Below are 24924 nucleotides of genomic sequence, written 5' to 3'. Positions count from 1 at the left end.
TTTACCGAAGAAACCAAGTGTGCATATGTCTATGCTGATTAAAACCAAGAGTACAATCTTGATAAAACCATGAGTGTACTCGTACCAGTGAATTACAACGCTTGTATGGTGTATCAATGCATGTTTACTTGAACTACAAGTAGTTTTGTTCGGGATCAAGGAGGGATTTGTCCGCCACAGATCCAGAAATCAGGATAAATCAGTGATGATACGTGTACAATTACAACACACATTCCGTCATCAAAATGACGTCAACTTGAAATTCAGGGCGCCACTGTACAAACGTGATCATGGGAATTTTGTGTGCGTTCCTCACCGGTCTGAACACTGCGGTACGTGCATGGAATGCATGATTCGATGTCCTGTAGGAGTACTGTAACCGAGTTGCATACTGCACTCCGTCTCTGGTTTACCTGTGCGTGTGTGTATAACAGCAAGAGTTTATGGACTCTTGCTACAATATCATAATAGGTCTAGTATTCAGTTTTTGGCCTTTTTCATGCGCAGCATTTATCTGTGTCACAAACAGTGTTGCTCGAGCTCGGCGAAATGAACGCCATCACATACAGTAAAGTAAGGTGTCAATACAAGTGCACACATGCAACAGTACATCATGTGTGACGTGTTGGATTGAGTAGGTAGCTACACACCATGTTCACGTCGATAAAGGATTGTATCTCTCAAGTTCTTCTCACTGAATTGTAGAGGTGCATGTTTGTACTTGTGTACGAAAATAACTCAGGAAAAACAAGCTGAAGTGCAGCAAGGAAGACTTGTCTCACTCATCCGTTAGACTGAAGTTTTGCTTCGGGAATGCGGAGATCGTCTCTACTGTTCACCAAACAGACACAACCAGCACAGTCCAAGCTTTGTTGTTATAACATAACAGTTGTGTTATGCTTTGCACCGGCGTTATCACAAATTGAATATTGTACTTGAAGTATGGAAACGGACCTACACACGAAGAAAGCGAACGAAACCATCAAGGCAGCAAGCCGGGGAGCTAATTCATATTTAGGAATTTCCTTATGTGCAACTTAAAAACGAAAAGAAAAGAAAAATAATGGCAACATATTAAAAACGAAAAGAAAAATGATTGCAATGCCACGGCACTATCAGCCCTGAAAATATTCTAGTCCACTACTGTACTTTGACACCGAGCTTTTCCAACACCTTTGTTCCCTTCTCCTGGTACTCAGCACGAGACATCCAGAAGGAGTCCTTGTCCTTCATGATATCTGCCAACACGGCACCACCGAGGAAGACCATGTGCTTACGACGAGGAGGATCCTCAATGCGGATCTTGAATTTCTGCACAAGAGAATGGAGAAGCCGAGGAAGACAGTGTTTCAGTGGGACAATCACTGACAAGTTACCCGGACAGTATAGCATACAACATTACACAAGACACTAAGAGTTAAAGAGAGAGACAAGAAACATCATTAGGCATCACCGCAAAATGCGGGCATTCCGGTCTACTAGTGTGAGTTACAGTAGAAATATCACTACTATTACTAGGAGGTTCTGCGAAACGAAAACGCGTACAAACTTTCGCAACTTTAGACGCGATACTTGCATGAAACGCTAAATAAACTTTCGTGGGCTCGAAAGTGGTCAACGGGCTCATGTGCACATGGCCGTGTGCAAACGGCGATACGATAACGCGCAGAACACAAATTCCGTGCGAAAGATTCGCACAAACTTTCGCAAGGCATGTCGCGAAACTTCGTGCGCATTTTCGTTTCGCAGAACCTTTCTATGGTCATTTTCTGTGGAATCAGTGACTTCATATGCCATATCTCTGGCCTCTCGGAAGTACAGTAAAACCTGTCAAGGCGACCACTCGGATAAGGTGATCACTTGCCCCAGAAGATCGCTAAAACTAGGACCAAGGAACTTATTCGCGAGGTTCGCCCATACGTGAACCGGAGGGAAATCACGTAGAGAACAGGTGTCTGGGTTAGAGTTTACGGCTTCGCGCATTTTGGGCCCAGAGAAAATGCGTACGGTTCTGTTGGGTACCATTCAAATCAGGCAGAAAACTGCCAAATTTGGAACAGGAAACTTCCAGTACATATTCCACGCGATTTCTTTACGTGAACGTGGAGCAGAACAGGATTCCTGTACGTTCCCCGATATTCCCGTAACGTAGAGCAGAACACCACTATTTCCATTCAAATGAGCATGGATAAGGAGACCACATTTTGAAGGTCCCTCGAGTGATCGTTTTAGACAGGTGTCACTGTAGCCCCAACCAAACAAATGTGATTCCGTGGTTGGTCATGCACCTATATCGCTGCTACCAAGCAAACCAGCATGGTTAACAAATGAGAAGCAACTTACCGAAAGGTTCTCCGTCCTGCCCTTGAGTACTCTCTCGAGGTAGAGCTGCTTGATTTCACGCTCCAGTCTGCTGGGCAGACCAGGGTACATAGTCGTACCACCAGACAAGACAATGTGCTTGTAGAATTCTGATCTGGTGTCGATATCGGCAGCCTGGATGGTGTTGAACAGAAGCTCAGCCACACCAACGCTTTCTACGTTGATCAGATGGGGCTGGAAGAGGGCCTCAGGTGCCTCAAATCGCTCACCGCCAAGCTTGATCACGCGACCATCAGGTAACTATGACAGGATCAACACACAAGAAGAACACAACCAATCGATACACAGACAACTCTGGTTGCCAAAAGGAACACTTAGCAAGAAGAGCAAATCACTTAGATTCTGTTGCAGATGAAAACGTGACAGCTCTATACTGTAGTAGCCAATCACAAAAGAGACAGAACATGCACACACAAAGTAGCAAGCAGGCATGGTCAGCATGGTCATTACAGATGCACAACAGTAGCAAAGGCAGGTCAAGCCATTGTACCGACCGCACCATACACATGAAAGTGATCATCCGTTGAACAGCAAACAGCAGAGTAGATCGCGACCTACCGTGTATGTCTCCACAAGGACGGTTGTTTCAAGTGCAAGCTTCTGCTCTTGGTGAATGTTGTATCTGCAGAGAGGGAGGGAGAGAGAGAGAGGGAGAGAGAGAGAGAGAGAGAGAGAGAGAGACAGCAACATACATTACCAGTACAGAGACAGTGCCAAATCTAGATGCCAGCAGCATAAAGGCTCCCAAAACGAAACAATCCTTACACAGGAAAGTAGCCAGGCCAGTTCAAACTAGTCTGCTAGGTTCGAGTGACTGGTTGGCGGTGGACGAGAGCAGTTAGTACAGTTCCGCCGGTCCATCCCGGTCCATTTTCGACATGAGAAACGACTTCAGAGTGTGTGTCAACAATGATACTGCATTGAACTGGCGCATGCACTGCTGTACATGAATGCCAGTGCAGGTACTCCTGCTACATGTATTTCCAGGCTGTCATGTGCAGCGCTATGTGCCATGTTGGATAATCACAGTTACGTCTGCAGATATTCCTGTTCCCTGCTGAAAAATTCGGCAGGAACCAACGGTACTTTACAGCATACTGAAGTCAGCTTCTATCTGGGCGTAACACCACGAGTACAATAACCCCAGAGAGTGCACACCTCAGTTATGGCGACGGCAACACATCACGTGACAAATCCGCACACATTATTCACATTCTGTGCAGAAGGCAAAGCCCGATTTTGCAAGTGAAGCTTTATTTTGCTTTCATTTTGCCAGGTCACTCGATATTTTGCTCCGATCCGAGGTCAAATTTGTGTCACATGTGGGAAAAGTGATCGAAAGTGGGTCACGTGTTGGCAAAAATGAGCGAAAATGAGTCACGTGCACTGTATAAGTGTATAATCTTCCAATTTGCAGTGAGTATACCGATATTTTGCCAGCAAATTTCCTTGTCAAAATTCTTCGATATTTTGCTAGCAGAATTGCTAGCAAAATCGGGCTATGTCTACTGTGCAGGATAAGCCTAGTTCACATTCGACGGGGTGCGACGTAAGGATCGAAGGGACAGCCTGAAGGCGTCCAATGTGAACACCAGGAACGGGAACGCAACCGCACGGATCGGGAAGAGTCGAATCAGATCAACTTTTCATACCGTAAATTCTTCGATATTTTGCTAGCAGAATTGCTAGCAAAATCGGGCTATGTCTACTGTGCAGGATAAGCCTAGTTCACATTCGACGGGGTGCGACGTAAGGATCGAAGGGACAGCCTGAAGGCGTCCAATGTGAACACCAGGAACGGGAACGCAACCGCACGGATCGGGAAGAGTCGAATCAGATCAACTTTTCATACCGTAGACGGGGACGCAAGCGTACAAAACAGCTGCAATTCGAGTGTGAACAGGAGACGGCATCGTTTTAGCCAAACATCAGTAGTAGGAGAGAAAAAAAAGAAAAAAAGAAAATGCATCATCTGGGGGCAAAGCCCCCAGACCCCCAGTCACAGTAACCCCAGTATACACACGCATATAGGTGCCAACATTTTCGCGGTTCTGAGTGACTGATGATCTTGCTTAGCAGGGTAGGAGAGAGCTATGGAAACACGCATGATGACCAGAGTAAGCAAAAATCTGGATCATGACTTCTAAACCAAGCAGAAGGGCAACATTGGACATTATAATGGCCGCTGCCGGCAGGAGAAGGCCAATTGTCGGCAGGCCGTGACATGCCTCCAAAATCAGCAGGCTACTGACATGTCGGCAGGTGTGGCAACATAGCACTACGCTTCACACGGTAACTCGCAAAATGGCTAACACGACTGGGTTGAATTTTAGCAAGATAAGGTTTCATGGCACTTCCTTTATTTAGGGATAGTTCAGGACCGGGACAAACGGACTGTTTTATCTAGTGTTGAAACGAATAATTGAATAATTTAGAATATTCGTGGGGTGAACGAATAATCGAATAGTCGTAGGAATTATCAAAAAAAGAAGAAAAAAAAGAAGAAAAAAAAGGTCTATGCTCAGTGCTGACCGTGCTGATATTTGCACGGCGTAGATCTGCTCGTAGTATTTCTTCTCAATCTCCTCTCCTCCAAGTTTTAATCTCCTATCGGTATCTAGTAATACTTCTGTTCTTTCCATACGAGGGAAACATGGATGCAGTGAATGTGATTTTCGGTCTTTGACCACTTTCGACCAAGACCCTATGTAGAGCTGGATCAGGCGTTGCACACTCTGCAGTCTGGGGGGTTAGGTACTCTTGGCGGTACGAGTATAGGTTAACCGGTTTTGCACCTCCACATAACAAAATCCGATATTATTATAAATCAGCAAAAAATTAAAAAAAAAACTACTTAAAAAGTGCTGAAAAAGTGTTGAAAAATGCCATCATGCGTATGATAGAATATAGATTATTCGTTCGATGGAGGGCGAAATTATTCGATAGATTATTCGTTCGAAGAATCCGTGTTCGGTTTAAACACTAGTTTTATCACTTCCTGGGGCTATTATGAGAATGGCACAGCTTTCAGGGCTACTTTTCGGTCTTCATGAAAAACTGATGTTGCGAACTTGATTCCACTTCATTCAAGGAGAAATACTAGAAAAGAATTCCGAAAAACAAGGACTTAATTAGGTACGAATGTCACCCTGTCAGGGAAAGTGCCTTATGAGTCGCGCCGTTCGACGTTGAACATCACAACGACTGCTGCATGTCGTGTCGTAAGAATCGTACACGATTTTACAGCTCGCCCCAGCCGTGCCAACAGGCCCTTACACCACGTACTGTGAGCGTTGAATGTGAACTAGGTTATAGATACAGGGTTCTAGCCAAAGCAGGGGGGGGGGGGGGGGGGCGGTGTCCCTACTCTGATTGAGATACGCTGCCCCAAATTGATACTGAGGTGCATGCTCTGCTTCATGTACTCTTGATGTTATGCGTAGAATCTGTGTCAAGACGAGAGCGTATATTCACACAGATCTATACCCCCCCCCCCCCCCCCCCGAGGACAAGACAATAGAAGGGGGATTCCAAAGCTCAGTACATACCCAACATAGCAGAGCTTCTCCTTCATCATGCGCACAGTCTCAAAGTCAGCGGAGTGGTTGAAAGCATAACCTCGGAGAAGCAGCAACTATGCAAGCATAGCAGAATCAGACAAAGCCAACACTCAGTACATGCAATGGCTCCAATGAATTCACAGAGACAAAAAAGTATATTGATGACCGAGTTGCAGCCCGACTACACATCTCAACACAGCAGGAGTTACGCCATGGGTCCCGATCACTGTTGAATCGCACCGCCCAGTAGCCCACAAAGAGGAAGCTTACTAAACCAGAAGCAAGGCCTGAACACAGGCCCCCGTTCAACAAAGCTGTTGCACATCTACCACAGGACCATACGAACAGGCATGCTGGTCACAACTGCCTACATGCAAACTACAATTTTCCGCACATACACAGTCACTTGATGTGAAACCATTCTGCTGTCTATCTCAAAGTACATCTCTAGCACGCAACTAGAAAGCTCAGTCCCTGAAAACAGGAACATTGGCTACAGATACAGACTGCCTGCCAAGCAATATTTCACATATGGCATACCAGTGGTCAATGATGCGGCATGCAACAAAACAACTCCATTTGACGCACATCTGCTAGATACCGAGAAAAGGAGACAGGTGTAGCACAGACATCACAATACCTTGATAAGATAGCGAGTGATGTCTCGGCCAGCGATATCAAGACGGCGAGTGAGATGAGGAAGAGAGAAACCCTCGTAGACCGGGCAGATGTGAGTAACACCATCACCAGAGTCGACGACGACACCAGTCAAAAGACCTGATACAACACAACAATACATCAGTACAGTGGAGATTGGATAGACCGACAAAATTCTGTCTGTCGTTTACCTGATGACCTGAAAATGCATCGAGTAGAACGACTTTTCCATACACTTCCGCTGGTACATAATTGCAGAACAGAAGTGCATGCCGCAGTGCAGTTGCTGTGCATGACTTTCAGCTCGAACAACGCATGAATGACACATGTACATGCACATCTGCTATGCACCCCCCCCCCCCCTCCACCCAAGGGCTATGGACATCATGCCGCTACTCAGTCGTTATAGTCGAAGAGTCGAGCGTCCAAGAACATTGTTTCTAAAGGGTTAGCCTGGGGCGTTCTTATCTGTTGGGCAATCTGGCTGCGTTCTTAGAAACAATTCGTACTGGATCATATCTATCCCAAAAGCTGCCGGAAACCAACACCACCGTTTTTAACTTAAGGCTGTGGCGTTCTTAGCATTTTCAGGCTGGACGTTCTTGGGATCCACGTTCTTCAGTGTGCGGCTCTACTGTAGGCAGTTAGATGGGATTTTGCTCTGGGGATAAAGGTCGACTAACTTACGTCACACTGGATATTATCATGGTTACCGTATTTCCACAAATAGTAGGCCGGTCTACTTTTTCAACCTCGTCCTAACCCGGCCTTATAATCGAGGACGGTCTTTTATTCTTTCAACCCAATTTGACCCCGGTCTTCTATTTCTCGCCACACAGATTTACCCCTGTTCTTCCATTTTCTTCTGCACAGTTTGAGCACGGTCTGCTATTTTTAACACAAACACCAAGACTAATTTATTAGGCCCGGTCTCCTAATCGGAGACGGTCTTTTATTTTTTCAATTGCCCCCTGCCCCGGCCTTTTATTTGCGGAAATACGGTATATGTACTCCAGTCGCACCCGACTAAATCAATAGTGCAATGTTTTTCCCCCCAATGGATCGCACGTTTTTTTAATACAAGAGTTGTCATAACAGGTGGAGGCGGTGAACATGGCCAGACAGTCATCTTATACATTTACCTTGAGCGTAAAGAGTCAGCACAGCCTGAATGGCAATGTAGCAGGAATGGAACTCGTATTTCTCAAACATCATCTGAGGACAAACACAAATAAAAATAATTTGAGTAAAGAGATAAAGTGGACTTGGAAAATTCATATGTGGCTAAGATTTAGAAGGCACGAGCAAACTCCGAAATTTAAACACAAAAATCGGCAGCTGGAAACAGATTGTTGAGTCAGGATGTATACATGTGCCCACATTACAACATTTGTCACCTGACAGCAACAGTAACCAGTACCTAACTTACAGCACACTTTCAATGGACAATTCGAGCACAAACGAAACACAGCACTCACCTCAATCATCTTTTGTCTGTTCTTCATTGGGTTCATGGGAGGCTCAGTAAGCAAGACCTATGCAAGCACAAAGCATATAGCGGTACACAGATGTCGTTTATATTTAGCCCGACTCCCAAGCACAGCGTTCAAAATCTCCACAGATATTTTCGTACCTTGGATGTCTTCGGGTCGATCTGAAGCTTCTCGTTGAAGGTGTAATCCCAGACGTGGCACATGTCGTCCCAGTTACGTACGATTCCATTTTCCATGGGGTAGTTTACCTCCAACATGGAGCGAAGTTGGCTGGCCTCATCTCCGACCATCAAATCCTACAAGAATTGTAGGAGGGAGGAGACAAATCGTACAGCGCTTTGATTGACTGCATCAACAGCAACTCATCACTAATCGCAGAATCAACCTCAGGGCCTGCTCACCTTCACTTCAATATCACCGATCTTAGCAGTAGATCTAAGAATTGGTCTACCGACTAGAGATGGGAAAATATGAGCCGGGAAGTTGGATCCTGCATATCCACACTTGACGAACTGCCAAGACAAATCGAACAGAAAACAGGATTCGTCGACGCTGGCCGGGAACCGTTCTTCAAGGAATCTCAGAACTTACACCGGTGCCGTTATCAGACACGATAACCTTATTTCCTTGGGAGTCCATGGCTGATAGAGACCTGCACGGGGCTCTCCAGGCACGTCAACCTAACTTGAGCTCCAAGCTCACTTGCCGCTGCACAAAATTCGGTGATGAAGAAACACAGCACTGTGCTCTACACTTCGAGACTGCAGAATCCTACACGACAGGATCCACCATCCCTCCTCTCAAAATCTACGTGCGTTGATGTGTCATGTGCCGATTTCGTGAGGTACGCATGCGCATTTACTCAGGAGGGGCCAATCGGCCCCGTACCACGGGGAAACCTCCTATCTATCGGGTCCGTAAATTTTCTGGGTCATCTAAATTCGTTATAATGTTACCGGGGAAACAGCTCGCGGGAGATTTGAAATACCCAGAAATTCGAAACGAGTCGACCAAGCTGAGCTGCAAGGGCACTTCATCTTGTAGGAAAGGGAAGATGACGATGAGGCAAACCGAAGTCGAAGAAGAAGTGTGACGTTGTTGTTTTACAAGTATAATGTCTCGCATGCGAAGTAGCATTGGAGTGGGCCGACGTTCGAGTGTCACCAACGCCGCCGAAGCAAAGCGCAGCAGGTGAGAATTTTCATCATCATCAATAGTAAAATGTTGTTCCCAAATGTTTTGACGAAAATGCAACACGTGCAGTATAGCAACAGGTTGTTAGGTTTATATCATGTACTAGTTAGTATTCAAATCTCAGTGAAAGCGGTACTCTCTCAGTATCATTGTCGGGTAGTTGCGAAGCTGAAGGCGTTGGAGTAGTCATTTTCACACTCCTGTTCCTCCGCTGCTACTAACACCACTAGCACTGCGCCTAGCACCAGTATGTTAGCACGGTGCAGTTTATATAAAGTTATGCATGCACCACAACTGGTCCTTTCCTTTCATGAGGACCCTGCATAAAGTGGAGCGTGGAACCTGGCGTAATGAGCTCCCAACCAAAGGAGAGGAAGGGAAGCAGGTACAACCATAACTACTGGATGAGAGATGGTGAAGTAGACTTGTAGCATGGCATGTTGCTATCAAATTTTGTATCTGCATTTATTCTGGAACCTTGACACTATGTGAGATTTTCAGAGTGGAGTGAATATGTTTGTACTTTTGAGATGACTGTTGTCTGCTTTACTCCAAGTTTCAGAGCTGCTATTACCAGTGAAAATTAGCTGAAATTCTGTAGTCAGAGGCACTGATGTACGTTAAGTGGTCATGTATTTGTGTGTGTTTGCATGTGCATGTGTGTATGTGCATGTGTGTGTGTGTGTGTGTGTGTGTGTGTGTGTGTGCACGCGCGTGTGGGTGTGTGTGTGTGTGTGTGTGTGCGCGTGCGCGCGCTCATGCATGTATGCACTGATGTGTGTACATATTTTTGCAGTATTGGCGGAAATCCAAGGCTAGCAATAAAGGACCCCAGACTTATTCTGGACAAAGGTCAGTACATGTGGGGCGAAGCAAATGAATCAGTAAAGAGGTTGCACTGAAGTTTTGTAGCATTCGGCGGATCAGGCAACAGCGAAGTAGGCTACGGAAATCTGTTCATTCGGAGCGTGCGTGACTGTGAGAGCTTTGCTTTACTAATTAAATAGTTTTTGTTTCCCCGAGTACGAGCAAGAGTACACACCGTATTATCTGGAGTAAAAGTTGCACTTTAAATAGTAGTATTTCCACTGAAACTGCAGAAGAGTAGTACTATTTCCACTGCAACTCACCGACAAGTATTAGTTGCCCCTTCGACCGAGGTGCCCCTTGGACCGAGGTGCCCGTAACTTCGAGGTCCGCTTATTAAACACTTGTAATTGGCCCCCCAAAAAGTCTTAGGTGCGGCGGCATACTACGATTGTCTAATGAACCGTGAAATACATGGTAGATGCCTGTATTTCGTGACTAAAAATCCAATTGCAGCTTATACTCCAGTGCAGCTTATACTCCAGTGCAGCTTATACTCCAGTGCAGCTTATACTCCAGTGCAGCTTATACTCCAGTGCAGCTTATACTCCAGTGCAGCTTATACTCCAGTGCAGCTTATACTCCAGTGCAGCTTATACTCCAGTGCAGTTTATACTCCAGTGCAGCTTATACTCCAGTGCAGTTTATACTCCAGTGCAGTTTATACTCCAGTGCAGCTTATACTCCAGTGCAGCTTATACTCCAGTGCAGTTTATACTCCAGTGCAGCTTATACTCCAGTGCAGCTTATACTCCAGTGCAGCTTATACTCCAGTGCAGCTTATACTCCAGTGCAGCTTATACTCCAGTGCAGCTTATACTCCAGTGCAGTTTATACTCCAGTGCAGCTTATACTCCAGTGCAGTTTATACTCCAGTGCAGTTTATACTCCAGTGCAGCTTATACTCCAGTGCAGCTTATACTCCAGTGCAGCTTATACTCCAGTGCAGCTTATACTCCGGAAAAATACGGTAACCCCCAACGAGTGTGCACCTCCAACATGGGGTGCTGTCCCGACAGAATTTCAAGCTGGCGTCATTTATATGATGGAATGCGTATTTTACACATATTTTCAGACGTATCCTGGACGTGTGGTAGACAGAGCCCATTTGATCTTGTTCTAACTAGTTCAAGGAAGCGTTTGTGATGCGTTGATACTCATACAAATGTCGTACGTAAATCACTGATGCAAGGCGCATTGCATCATAACAACTTTCAGTGCGTTTCAAAAATATAGACGCGTGATTTCAAAAAACCGGAAGGCAACTTTGGAACATGAAGACATTTTTTATGACTTCTTCTTTTCTTCCAGGGTACGTCCGAGATGGCATCTTGTACCTGTCAACGGTAAGGACTGGCTGATAATGTGATTAGTACTAATGCGTGGCAATGTTTGTTGGTGCCTTGGTGGCTTTTGGCCAATGGTACGGGACCGCTTTCCCTTGCTCCAAGATGAGAGGATATTTAAACATTGTGTACGGTTGCCTCTTCTTTCTCCTGTTATGTGTGCCAGTTTCTCAGAGAGCGTGGCTTTGAAGGCGCGTGCACGGGGAAGGAGCTCAAGCAGCCAAGCACGCTAACCGTGTTCAATATTTTCAAGGTGAGACTACTGCTGTACATGTACCATGTATACGCCCGTCGCAAGAGAAGCACGCAAATCTGCAAATGCACTGGATGTGCACCCACAGATTTTCTCTTATAGCAACGATAGCGGACAAGATCTGAATGAGATAGATCAAGACTAGCCAAGACTAGCGCCAGATAACTGTCCAATCCACACAACCTGCGAAACCATGTGAATGTAGTACTGTTAGACCACCGCTGGTAATGAACATTTACTTTTAACGATTAACCCTTTGTAACCCCCACTGAAAGGACAAATTAACTCACCTTCAAATGATATTCAAAGCCCCCGGATGATGTTGATTTTTTCTTACTGATATTTGGCTAAAATGATTTGGCAACACTGCCAAGCAAAAATAATATGTGGGGTGTACGCGCGTGCAAGGCCCCGCTCCACAAAAAGTATTTGTTCGGGCATGTCTTTAATGTCTTTGAGTACATGCCACTGAGATCTCCAAGACACTATTGTGCTGAGTGTCCGGTGCAGCGTGTAATCCTGTGTCTATGCTGTGCTGTGCTGTGCTGTGTGTGTGTGGGTGTGTGTGTGTGTGTGTGTGTGTGTGTGTGTGTGTGCGTGTGTGTGTGCTGTGCTGTGTATACCTACGCCCTAGGCTTGACAAACTTTGAGCTGCATGTTAGACATGAGACCTGCTGATACCGGTGATCAGTGACATGAGCTGACACGATGCTTAGGATCTGTGCTTAGCTGCCTGGGACTTTCCCTTTTGATGTATGTTAGCACTGTTTATGCAGTGCTGAGTGTGCTGTAGGCACTGTGCAGTGTGTGTGTGTGTGCCAAATTGCTGTGACTTTGATCACTTGACATGTCTGCAGTTCTTGATACGCCGTGGACTGCCACGTCATGAGATGGCTAAGCTGGATGAGGTCCTATCTCTGCTCATTGTTCTTGGGTGAGTTTACCCGTGGCTTGGTTATGTTCGCACTGCTGTCTGTGTTGCATTTGACCTGGCACCAACTACAGGTTTGAGATCTGTTATAAAAATGTTTGAAAAAGTATGAGTTGCTCGCTATAGACTACACACGATAGGACTGGGTAGTGTGCGAGTAAGAACTTCAGGACTTTACTCGATCCAAAATGTGTGCACTTGAGTGGTCCTAGTTTTGAAGTAAACAAAATTATCACAATAGGCGATATATTACAAAAGCTGATTACATTTGCTTCTGAATCTTGACTCTCTCTCTCTCTCTCTCTCTCTCTCTCTCTCTCTCTCTCTCTCTCTCACACACACACTCTCTCTCACACACACTCTCTCTCTCTCTCTCTCACTCTCTCTCTCACTCTCTCTCTCTCTCTCTCTCACTCTCTCTCTCTATCTCTTTCTCTCTCTCTCTCTCTCTCTCTCTCTCTCTTCACTTAGGTCTTCTCTTGGCTAGGGTACTGAAAGAACAAACTTTCGCTTTTTTATGTGCGTTTCAGGTATCCCTGCAAAATCAACAAAAGCTGGCTGACGGCCGTTGGTAGCCCTCACGCCTGGCCTCATCTTTTGGCTGCTATGCGGTGGCTTTGTCACTCTATTGAGGTCAGTCAATAGTTTGGTTCAGCGTTGTGTGTATGCATGCCATGCACACTCAGGTATGCACTCGAGCTGTAGTCTGTCTCTTGCATATCATGACATTGTGTTCGTCACTGTGTATGTTTATGGATGAATGTTGAATGTAGGCTAACAATTTCTTGTTGACATTTTCTGGGTATTTGTTTTGTGAGCAAGTGTCTTGGCATACCCCACATGACTATTTTGTAGTCGGTGTTCAAGCGGGAATGGTTGGCGCTACTACGTGGATTTAGTGTGTGTGTGTGTGTGTGTGTGTGTGTGTGTGTGTGTGTGTGTGTGTGTGTGTGCACGTGTGTGTGTCACTGTGTGCGTGTGTGTATACACGTCTGATTGCAGTCGGATGAGCTATCTGATTCGTGCGAGGCTGCCGTGTTTGCCAGTAGCAGTGATGACATCACCATGTTTCCCGGCGAGGACGAGGGAAAGCCCCCTGCACAGGTACGCAATCCAGCCTACTGTGTTTACTTTTTCCGTAGCTTTGAGTTCTGTAAGTCGACAAATTTTCGCCCATTCAAATTTCGGCCTCCCAGGGCTATAACCCATTTCGGCCTCATCAATTTTACGGCCTGTATGCTGGAATGCCAGGTGTTGCTCAGTAATGGCAGTGCACACTACTGTCAAATATTGCCGACTTCAGGTATTACTGTCGTGGACTGTTGTTCATCTCGCACCAGATGCATGCTATGCTTCCTTTGTTCCAGTGTGGCAGCTGTGCAGTGTTGATAAGTCAACATACATGCCAAGCCCAGGGGTGTGCCTGAGCAGCTGGCTGGGCTGCAACTAGTGTAAAGTTTCCAGTTGCTATGGATAATTGGATATCATATTGCTATTGGCTGCGTGCACTGTGTGCGTATGTGTGCGTGTGTATAATATATATATATGTGTGTGTGTGTGTGTGTGTGTGTGTGTGTGTGTGTGTGTGTGTGTGTGTGTGTGTGTGTGTGTGTGTGTGTGTGTGTGTGTGTGTGTAGCGTCGGCAAGAGTTCCACGCCGAGTCGTATGAGGCATTCATGGAGCACGGCGAGGTGGAGCTGGAGGGCAGTGATTACAAGCGCCAGTGTGGTGAGTCTGAGTCTTGCATATACCCCCTCCAGCTATGTTGTCACTGTGATGTCACAACCTTGCATGTACTAGTCCTTATGCACAGTTCGTCATAGGGTGACGTCACCCTTTCACTCGGAACCCTCTTGGGTGATGTGAACAAAGCGAGGCATGCAAAGAAACACAGCTTTCTTTTTGAAGATAATAGTTTTGAACTTGGTGGCATGAGCTTTTAACAGCAGCCTTAGACAGCCAAACATGGAGCTGTTTGAACTTGTGGTACATCAGATTGACCCATGATACTGTCAAACGAGACACGGTAGACTGTGAACACGTGAAAACGGAATGCGAGATCAATTTCACCAAGTCGGAGGCGAAGTCGCATCTTCACCAATAGAAACTGGTCAATCAGAGATAGCATGCTGTGTTGTTGTAACGTATTGTACAATTCTTAAGACCTGAAGCTGGCACTGTTTCATTACAGTGGAGAGTCCATAATATCATGGTAGATTGAGGTTTCAACTAATCCCTGCTCCCCAGATCTTGTAGTGAGTCCTCTGCGAAGATCTGGTTTAGTGATTGTAGCGACGCGTTGTTATCACCACACATCGGACTCATTTCACTTTCGACCTACCTTTCAGAGCACAAATGAAAGGTAGATAAAAAAAATAGACGTGTCATCACCACCAAACACACATCACAAGGAAGTCTAATGTAGAGTGACCGCAACTTTTTCTCGTGACAATCATCAGCGGTTTTAAAACTAAAATAAAATAAAGGTGGGGTGAACAGCGTAGCAGCATGTGCATATTGTATGTGAGAACAGTGCGCTCGTGCAAGGTGCAAACAGACCATGCCACATGCTCGACGGTGAGCATGTGAGCGGGAGTGTAACAGCCGTATTTCGGAAATTAGCGCCGGCCTTTTATTACCGCCTGTCTGAAATAAGTGCCTGTCATTCCAGGGATTTTGTGTTCTTGGCTGGAGTTTTGGTGTGCTCATTCACAATGTTTTGTTCATTGTCGCAATGAGATAAGGGCTTCTCTCTTCTTCTGGTTTGTTTTTGTTTTTCACTGCACTAGCATGGTGCTCCTCTTGACAGTGCTGTCGTCATTGCTCTCATTTCCTCCTGCTATCTAATCATTGGCAGAGCATTGTGTATAATGTGAAATGGTTTCCCTTGTCTGCTTTTCTCGTTGCTGACTAGATTTGAAGGAGAATCAGCTACTTCAAAGTAAGTGTTGTGAATCGGCAGTTGTACAATCTAACAGGTACATACACAACCTGCAGTCACATCCAGTCTCTTGATATGAGATTCAGGGAGCTGGAGGGAAGGCATTTCAAGTAACTATACGGTAGAACTCTGATAAGCCGCACGTGTAATTATTTTTCTGGTCATAACTTTTAATAGGTGCCATCCAGCATTATCGATTATTTTCACGGAACGAAAAAGTTTAGTTATTGTGCCACAGAAAGAGAAATGATGGGTTTAATGTGCGTGTGTTTCTGTGTGTTTCTGTGTGTGTGTATGTGTGTGTGTGTGTGTGTGTGTGTGTGTGTGTGTGTGTGTGTGCATTTTACATTGCTGGCATGCAGATATTAGAGACGTGGACATCACAATGGACAAATGCCAGCGTGACATTCAGGAGGCATCAGCTGATCCGGTATGTTCTGTGCACCTCAGTACCACACCTTTTTTTAGGGGGGGGGGGGGGGTTACAAAAGAACATGGTACACTGTGGCACGACCGGGGGGGGGGGGACGAGGACATGGTACACTCGCTCTGCGGCTCGTATAGCCCCTCCGCCTTGGCGAGGCTGGCAGTCCCGGGATCTGCGCATTATCTCCGCTTTGGTAGTGCGGCACGCTCGTAGCTCCCTGTCGACGTGTCGGCGGAGAAAACGGATGTTGATACGTTCAACAAACTCAAGGTTGTCCTTGAGTTGACGAAGTAGCAGCGCGGCCTCTGGCCGACCCAACGCGGAGAGGGCGTTCGCTCCCGCGAGTAGGGCATCAGTCGTATCCGACATCTACAGACAGATTCGGAAGCGGAGGACAACCAACGAGCGGATTTACCAAACGGGCCAACACCGTGTTGGGCAAACATACATCACATCAAGGGGACCTCGCGGAACACTCGTCACTATAAGCCAGACGGATCCTGGTCACAGCACCAAGTGTGATGACCCCGCTTTCCTAATCCCTAGCGGCGGAACTCATGTGAATACTGCGATCGACTACAACAACCAGCATGCAACTAACTTGGCTATGGTTAGGACCCTGAGGTAAAATGCATTCTCTACGGAACTAGTAACCCTGATTCTTCATGCAAGATATATGCAATTGTCTGACTCTAAGACAACCCGGACTGCGTCCATATCTCCACAACAGAGCACAGAGAGAGTGAGTTACATACCGGTAATCATGTATTTGGAGTGAAAAGGGAATAAAGGAGAAGTTATCGACAGCATAATGTGTAGAGCCTTACCGTTAAAACACACGTAAAGGATGACGAAGAAGAAGTAGAGCAACAGCAATCAGCAATCGGCGGACAATACGAGAGGGAGAGAGGAATAAGTAAAATCCCCCGAGGCATGGCTGTACTTAGGTTTTAAAGCGTTGCCTGAGCTGGACGCCATGATCCAGCCAGAGAGAGACAACCTGAGCTGGACGCCATGATCCAGCCAGAGAGAGACAACCTGAGCTGGACGCCATGATCCAGCCAGAGAGAGACAACCTGAGCTGGACGCCATGATCCAGCCAGAGAGAGACAACCTGAGCTGGACGCGATGATCCAGCCAGAGAGAGACAACCTGAGCTGGACGCCATCCAGCCACAGAGAGACAACCTGAGCTGGACGCGATGATCCAGCCAGAGAGAGAGACAACAAGAATAGTGACGATAGTTCTGTGGTCAGTGCGAGTCTAGGTAACATATTGGGGAGCGCCAGCAGGAAGTGACTATAGCGATGATCATTGATGAGGAGTAGAACATATCTAACACGTGACTAGATTTTCTAAAAACATACATCATGTGTACCTGTGCTACTGTTCTAATTATCATGCATAGTCATGGTTTGAGCATTAGGCCATATAGGGCACATAGGTAACATAACTGCTACATGTGAATGGTTATGAACATTACCATGTATGCAGGGCCATCACATAAATAGGAGGGAGGGGAAGAATAGAAAGTGTCGAAAGAATTTAGTACAGATAAGCATTTACTTGCAACGTATTCACCAAAGCAGTTTGCCTTCTCCTGGTTCGTGGCAAAGTCGTCGCCTCAAGGATTTTATAGGGTGGGAATGAAGGAACTGCGTCCAGAGCCTGCAGCTCGCTTCGGCAGGGACCGCCATTGTTCGTTTCTTAGCGAATCATTTTGAGCCAGTTTCGGATGCGCTCTGTTTCTGTGTGCTTCGCCAGCCGGAGGCATTTAGCCGTAGCCCTGGCTGTGGCCTTGTAGATATTGCGCCGTTCGTGGCAGAAGAAGGGCTGTCTTCGGAGACGGTTCCACGCACTCTTGTTGATACTTCAAAGTTACATGCTACTGAATATTGAAGAGAGCAAACACCTTCAATTACCTGACTGGTGTGTTGTCTATTGCCACTATTGCATACCTGCCAGCCTTTGCAAACCTGAGATCGGGGCAATGACATACCTAGGTATTGTATTTTATTATTTTACTTGGGCATTCCCAACAGACCCTAAGGTCTTCTTACAGGGTGCCCAAGGTATGAAAATGTATACAAATGTAGCTGTTAGGCATGCGACAAATGCACTTTTGGGTGCCTATTACCATCCTCGATATGGGGACGGTTGGCAGTTATGCTAGTATAATTGCTATTGTACTTGGCACATTATACTGGTATCACAGGCATGGTGGTGGCCTGGCACATGCGAAACTTCCTAAGCTGGTTGTGTTTCTCAACGCAATTGTATAGCCGGTGGTAACGCGGACGTGCGAACTTTACTTTACTTGGCATATTGCCTCTGACACGTCTCTGTTTTTCTGTCTCGATGTTTTGTTCCCAGTCGCCATTGCAGAGAGTGCAAGAAGAGGTGCGGCGTTTGGCCGCGGACAAGTAAGCCCATGAACTGTAGTTTGGGAACATGTCCATATGTGCAGTACATCTCTGTGTACTGTACATATACATCTCTTTCAACACAGAAACTCAACCCCCACACAGACACGCACTCGCATCATACAGTAGGGATTCTCTTTTCTATACTTCTGTTTACCAAACTTAGTCCTTGCCGTCGTGCCAACGTTTTTGAACAGCTAAAATTTCTGAAATTCGAGTGTCTAGCATCTGTCTTCCTGCAGTACGTTAGTTCAGTTACTGTGAGCTGCTCCACAACCACAACACAACCCACTCACCATCAACAAATCTCTAAAGCAACAAGCTCCTGCATGGCTGTTCATTTCTATGTTTCTGGCTTTGATGCATGATTTGTGCAGACACAAGTTTGAAGTGCTGATTCAACAGCTTGAGGGGAAGACTCACCAGGAATCGATTGCCATACAGCAGAAAACAGAGCAGCTGCAAGACGAGGGTGAGTCATGGGGTGGTGATGGGGGGGGGGAGTGGCGTATCCAGGATTGTGGAGAGGGGGGGGGGGGGGGGAGTAGAGCATCTGCAAGACGAGGGTGAGTACCGACATGTTTGTATACCGAACATAACATGTCATGTGGGCGAGGGTGGTACAGCCGATTAATGTGGTGGAGGGGTCATGATGCTGTGGGCAGACTTTGCAGCTCAGGAAGGTTGCTTGCAAGAAACAGGATGGATGAGAGTACTGCCGGGTGCCCCAGTAGCTCAGCCGGTGCAGCGGCAGCAGCAGCAGGTTGGGCTGATGGTGTGCGGTTTTCTGCTTGAGTTAACGAGTAGGACAGTGGCTGCTGCTAGCATTCTCGATGGCGTCGAGGTCCTGTTGCCAACGTTATTCTTGGATGGTGACTTCCTGCAAACAGACGGGTGTGTGGGATGCTACACACGCAGCTAAGATAAGTGTGCATGCAGCCAGTTGGCAGGTGTTAGCTCCCGGCTAAACGCAGTCCCCTCACACTGGCAGAACATAGGGGTTTTATAGTGTGGAATATGGAAGAAGTATTTAGACAAGAGAGTAGACAAGAGTGAGAAGGATAGACACAAGAGAACCACTGGAGCAAGCGCTCTTCTATACTTGATGTGATCTCATTGCTATGGTGACGGAGCGGGAAATACGAATAGTGAGTATTGTGCTGTCTTAGTATAAATACACCTATTACAGCAGGGATGGAGCATTTGTACTCCTACAAATTGTAGGTGTCTAAACAGTTGACATGTCTTTAGCTCGGCACTCCAACAAACGAGTCTTGCTTGTGTATGTAGGTAAGTCTCCGTGAGTTAATTGGTGAGAATTATCTGATCGTGATGATGACGGCTATGTGTGTATGTTTGTTGCAGAGCGATTGTTTGGAGTGTTAGAGGCTGAGCGACTAGAGCTTGAGGTATGCACTACTAGGCATGAAGTGTGTCAGATAGAACACGGTTAAGCTGTCGTTGAGTTACTATGCATGGACAGTTGGGGCTTTTGGGCAGCATATGCTTCCATGCGTGTCTTCACTCGTCACGATGCATATCTCAAGCATATCTACACACTATGGCACACACCACCATGCATACCCCACGTATTGCCATGCGTGTCTTCATGTGTGCCCATGCACATGCCCCATTCACATCGCCATGCATATCTGTAGATTCTTTACTAGTCTCCATGCATATGCCCGATGAGAACCTACCTAACCGCCGGTATGTATCCAGATACAGTCATGGGCTTGTAATGTCGAAATGTCGTGTCGTGTAATGTCGAAATGATGACGTCCATGCACTCACTGTGACAACCCAGGTTCAACTGTGTGCATCGGACATGAACTCTACACAAACATCGTGTACACCATGGTGGAGTATGACTACTTGCAGGGCCGTGTCCATGTTGCTGGTTTGAATGCCGACTGCGGCGGTGTCATAACGTTACGTTCAAGGAAATGCAGTATTCCTACAGTGTAGTCAAGCCATCCAGTTATTAAGTTATTAGGCTGTAGAGAGCTATACCATGTCAGCAGCTATACATGTATATAATAATGCTGTGCATTACATTCTGTTCTCACGCGTATCTGTGTGTACGTGTGTGCATGCATGTGTGTGTGCGTGTGTGTGGTGGTGGTGGTGTGTGTGTGTGTATGCATGTGTGTGTGTGTGTGTGTGTGTGTGTGTGTCTGCGCGTGTGTGTCCGTATACTACTTGCTTGCAGAAACGCGTTGCATCACAGCCGCTGTCTTTGGACGACGTGCAGCTACTAACCGCAGAGAATGAGCAGCTGTGCGCCGAGCGACGAGACTTGCGACACAAGCTCAGTAACCTGGAGAAGGAGACATGGCAGGCGGAGATGGATTCCAACAAACTGGAGAAGGCCCTGGTATGTGCTGTACAAGCAGAAATATTTATCTGGAGTTTAATTTCATCCTTTTCGTCTGAGGAGTCGATCTGGCCAGTTTTTCAATACACTCTTATGGTCCATGGGCGAAATTTTCAACCAGACGAACTCCTTTTCTTTTGGAGTTGGACGGAATTATTGACCAATCTTGTTCTTGTGGCAGACTAGCTAGGAAGGTGAGCTGGTCCCTCGCTATGATTGTATTGTGTGAATATCATGTTGTTCAAGATGTACGTATCATGCTGCAAGAGGCTCTTGGCTCAACAGTATGATTCTGTTGCATATCCTTGTGCGCTCTGTGTGTGTGTGTGTGTGTCTGTGTGTGTGTGTGTGTCTGTGTGTGTGTGTATGCACATGTATAATTATGTGTTCGGCACGTGTATGTGTGTGTGTGTGTGTGTGTGTGTGTGTGTGTGTGTGTGTGTTCTGGTCACAGGTTGAGGAAAAGCAGCAGATTCTTGCGTCTGGGTTTGACTTTGCCAACAATGTGAGTACTGAGTAGTGCAACATGTATACCGACTGGCCACTGGCCACTGGCCACACATGCTCTGTACATTTGTAGTGACATGCTTATAAAGGTACAGTGAAACCTGTCCAAGGCGACCGCTCAAGGGACCTTCAAAACGTGGTCTCTTTTACCAGGTGGTCTCCTTATCCAGGGTCATTTGACTGGAAATAGCATCCCTTGGTCCTGGTTTCAGTGGTCTTCTAGGACAGGTGGTCTCTGTTTCGGAGTGATCGCCTTGACAGTCGCCTTGACAGGTTTTACTGTACAGCAATACTAGCACTCACTGATGCTCAGTGTAATCCTATCTAGTATCTACTGAATAAGCTAGCTATATGTACCACTGTACAGCCAGCCCTGTATTCACAGGTATGGGGCTACAGTGCCTGGAACTTGTTGACTGAAACGATTGGATTTCGTTGAGCAGTGTAGTAACGTTACGTGTGTGTGTGTGTGTGTGTGTGTGTGTGCATGTGCATGTACATGCACGTGCGTGTATATGCACGTGTGCGTGTACATGTGTGTGTCTGTATGTGTGTATGTGTGTGTGCGTGCGTGTGTGTATGTGTGTGCACTTGTGTGTGCATGCACGTGTGTGCATGTGTGTGTGCACGTGTGTGTATCTACCTGCCTGTCTGTGTGTTTGACCTGGCGACTGCAGAAATTTGCATCCATTCAAGATCAGCTGCTGGTGGATGAGGATGCACTGCGACGTCAGCGTCTCACATTGCAAGGAGAGATGGATAAAGTGAGTTGTGTGATTCACTCAGCTTGTTATATTAGGGTTGAGATGTTGTACAGTGTGCATTGTGACAAAGAGCCAAGACGTGATTCAGAGTCCAAACTATCTACAGGTCTACCCTCGTTGGTACCACATCGGTCACAAGACAAACCTCATTAGTAGACAACAGTCAGAAATCCCCTGATGCCTGAACCGTGTCCATTCAAGTCCGGATAGTAGACAATACTCGTTATATAAGAGAAACATTTTGAAACCCCCCCGGGTAATCTACTAACGAGGGTAGACTTGTACCCTTTTTCAATGTTAATTATAGCTGGCTGGTCTGCTGTGGGAAACAGATGGTTTGCGAGAAATGGAGAGATAGACCTGAAGACTGTGTTTAGCCGAGTTTGGGCTGCAGGATTTTTCTGTGTTGTCAAGCATGAAAAAACTGTGTGTGTGTGTGTGTGTTCATGCATGCATGCATGTGTGTGTGTGTGTGTGTGTGTGTGTGTGTGTGTGTGTGTGCACATGTTGTGCAGTCTGGGGTGCGTTGAACTTGGACGTGTTCTACTTTGGTTGAGGCTGGGTGAGGAATTGGAAAATGTCTATGCAGAATCATCGTGCTTCCCCCCCCCCCCCCCCTTTATTGCTTTGGAGATCCTGCTCCAGTCCTGCTCAATGAAATCCAGTCGCGTCACTCAAGCCTTGCACAATTTCGCAGCCCAGTGTTCGCAGGTCTAGGGCTGCGCAACGCCCGGCGTGTACTTGAGCAACGCTGTGACTGGATTTCATTGAGCAGCACTGTATGATCTCTACTAGTGTGGCTGACTCTCACACAAGTTGTGGAATTTCTTTTTCTATTTTATGATCCGGCAACTGAGAGGATAATGTCTTATCAGCTGAGAGAGTGATATGTTGAACGTTGTGTTTGTTCTGCATTGTTCCCTCTCAGCTACGTCAAATGGTCATCAAACAGCAGGAGTTTGTCTCAACGCTGGAGAGTGACATGCAGCTAGACCAGGCTACCAACAAGCGGAAGTTGCAGGTACGGAGTGCTTCTTGTTAGATGGCTGTTCTCCTTGATTTTGTTTCCTTTTTACTCGTGGAAACTCTTCAACCTGACAGTGCACATCTGACATTTGGGGATCAGTGTACATGTACTAAGGTTGCGTTTACACGACAACGCACGGCCAGTTTTCCGTTTTTGACCCCGTATTTCTTCATGGGTGCCTTTCCCTTTTTTGGTGCATTCACATGATCAGGGCTGATCCGACCTGATCTTCCTTTGTATCGTATTCAATATTCGCACATCTACGCAGATTGCAAATGATCCGCGAAAGTTTGTCATGTGAGCACCAATCACAGTCAAGAAATAGCTGACAACACTCCTTGGCGCTTACACCCTAATGCATCCGAGCAGTGCATCGAGACAGGGAGAGCCAAGTGACTACGATACATGCAATGGAAAGCCACGGAGCAAAGCTGCATGCATAGCCGCGTATTCTCACAACATTGCATAAGCACTTCAATCAGCTGTGTGATGGAGACCAGTCTAAAATTAGTGGCGGTCAATTCATCAGCCTTGCATGCTGTTGAATGGTGTAATTCCAGCACAAGTTGCTATGTCTAACATAGCTGTTCACTATCATTGCTTCCGCGATGGGCATGTTTAAGACTTAGTGTAAGTAACCCAGTGTGTTTTGTTGTGTGTTTTTGCTGTGTGTTTTCGCTGTGCTATCTGTAGCAACTGGAGGACGAGTATCAGCGTGAACTGGCGCGATCTGAGCAGTTTCGTATTGCGCTGCACTCTCGACTGGAGAGCAAAGGCGAAGGTCAGCGTCTGGCTGACGCACAGGATGCTCTGCGGCAGGCCCAAAGCAGGTGAGGCCAGCAACAGGGTTGGGGTGTGGTGTGCTCCATCAATAGAGAGAGAGGTTAAGATGCACGTTATTTCCGACGCGTCGCGCAATTTCACGTCAATTTTGGCGTATTACTCCAAATTTCAACGTGAGCTACAGGTCACTCGTGTCGTTTTTCGACGCGCGGGCCAAATAACGCGAGCTGAACTTTCGTGTCTCATAAGAAATAATGTGCATCTTAACCTCTCTATTGTCTTGAAGTTGAAACCTAATTCAAGAATGAGACTGTGCGTGTGTGTTGTACACTGGTACCCATAAGCTGATGCCGTCAATCCTTTTTCTGCATCTTGTCCTCACCCACTTACTGAGGTGTGGTGAGCCCATAAGTGGGATCATTTTCACCCAGAGTTTTCGGGATTTCAGGGGGTGTCGGCCGTTGGGTGGTTCAATAGCCAATTGAGTCATCTTTCCAGGATTCCTGTAAGTTTTGAGTCTCTCTGCCTTCTCCCGGGGAGACCCACGTAACCAGTTTTGGCAGTGAGCAAGTACAAGTCTTGTGTTGCAAGAATGAGACTGTGTGTTCTCCATACACTGTGTTCGTGTTCCTTGATGGCAGGCTGGAGCAGACCAAGCTGAGGTGCCGCACCGAGCTCAAAGAAAAGGAGGAGTTCTTGAAAGCGGCGATGAGCAAGATCGCTGAGCACATAGGGCTGTACGAGAACCGGGTCATTGCACGCCTTCAAGGATAACTGCTGCGCCGAGCAACATGTTTTCATACAACTCTTATGTGTTTCTAGTGAAGACCTTCTGGTGTGTGTGTATGTATGTAGCAAGCGGCAGGTAGACAACACTGGCTTGAATTATATTTGATATTCATCTAGAATTGTTGTTTTGAAATTTTCTGTATCCCAGAGTTTTTTTTCTATTATTTTTTGCTGTGACGTAACTGCTCATACATATACACGCA

The 24924-nt window shown here is 46.5% G+C and overlaps 2 protein-coding genes across 3 annotated transcripts; one reads left to right on the top strand and one right to left on the bottom strand.

The window, feature by feature from the left end:
- Positions 1–856: 856 nt before the first annotated feature.
- Positions 857–8844, bottom strand: LOC135813856 (actin-related protein 2-B). Its single transcript, XM_065326880.1, has 10 exons — positions 8684–8844; positions 8494–8604; positions 8233–8388; positions 8078–8134; positions 7742–7814; positions 6583–6719; positions 5931–6016; positions 2941–3004; positions 2344–2622; positions 857–1311 (listed from the first exon to the last, which is right to left on the bottom strand). The coding sequence occupies exons 1-10, from the start codon at positions 8729–8731 to the stop codon at positions 1141–1143; spliced, it is 1182 nt and encodes a 393-aa protein (XP_065182952.1). The 5' UTR covers positions 8732–8844; the 3' UTR covers positions 857–1140.
- Positions 8845–9087: 243 nt separating this feature from the next.
- LOC135813854 (kinetochore protein NDC80 homolog) lies at positions 9088–24870 on the top strand. Of its 2 annotated transcripts, none has more exons than XM_065326876.1 (19): positions 9088–9283; positions 10083–10138; positions 11465–11499; positions 11666–11752; positions 12610–12686; positions 13214–13316; positions 13686–13787; positions 14321–14411; positions 15598–15624; positions 15987–16054; positions 18425–18474; positions 18852–18946; positions 19840–19883; positions 20687–20851; positions 21306–21356; positions 22036–22122; positions 23051–23143; positions 23843–23979; positions 24574–24870. In XM_065326876.1, the coding sequence occupies exons 1-19, from the start codon at positions 9207–9209 to the stop codon at positions 24704–24706; spliced, it is 1578 nt and encodes a 525-aa protein (XP_065182948.1). In that variant the 5' UTR covers positions 9088–9206; the 3' UTR covers positions 24707–24870. The 2 variants fall into 2 exon arrangements, with proteins under 2 accessions (XP_065182948.1, XP_065182949.1); XM_065326877.1 differs by lacking the exon at positions 9088–9283 and adding an exon at positions 9472–9671.
- Positions 24871–24924: the final 54 nt, after the last annotated feature.

This window comes from Sycon ciliatum, chromosome 4, assembly GCF_964019385.1.
Source record: "Sycon ciliatum chromosome 4, ocSycCili1.1, whole genome shotgun sequence".
Lineage (NCBI taxonomy): Eukaryota > Metazoa > Porifera > Calcarea > Leucosolenida > Sycettidae > Sycon > Sycon ciliatum.
This window is presented reverse-complemented; position numbering and strand designations above follow the sequence as displayed.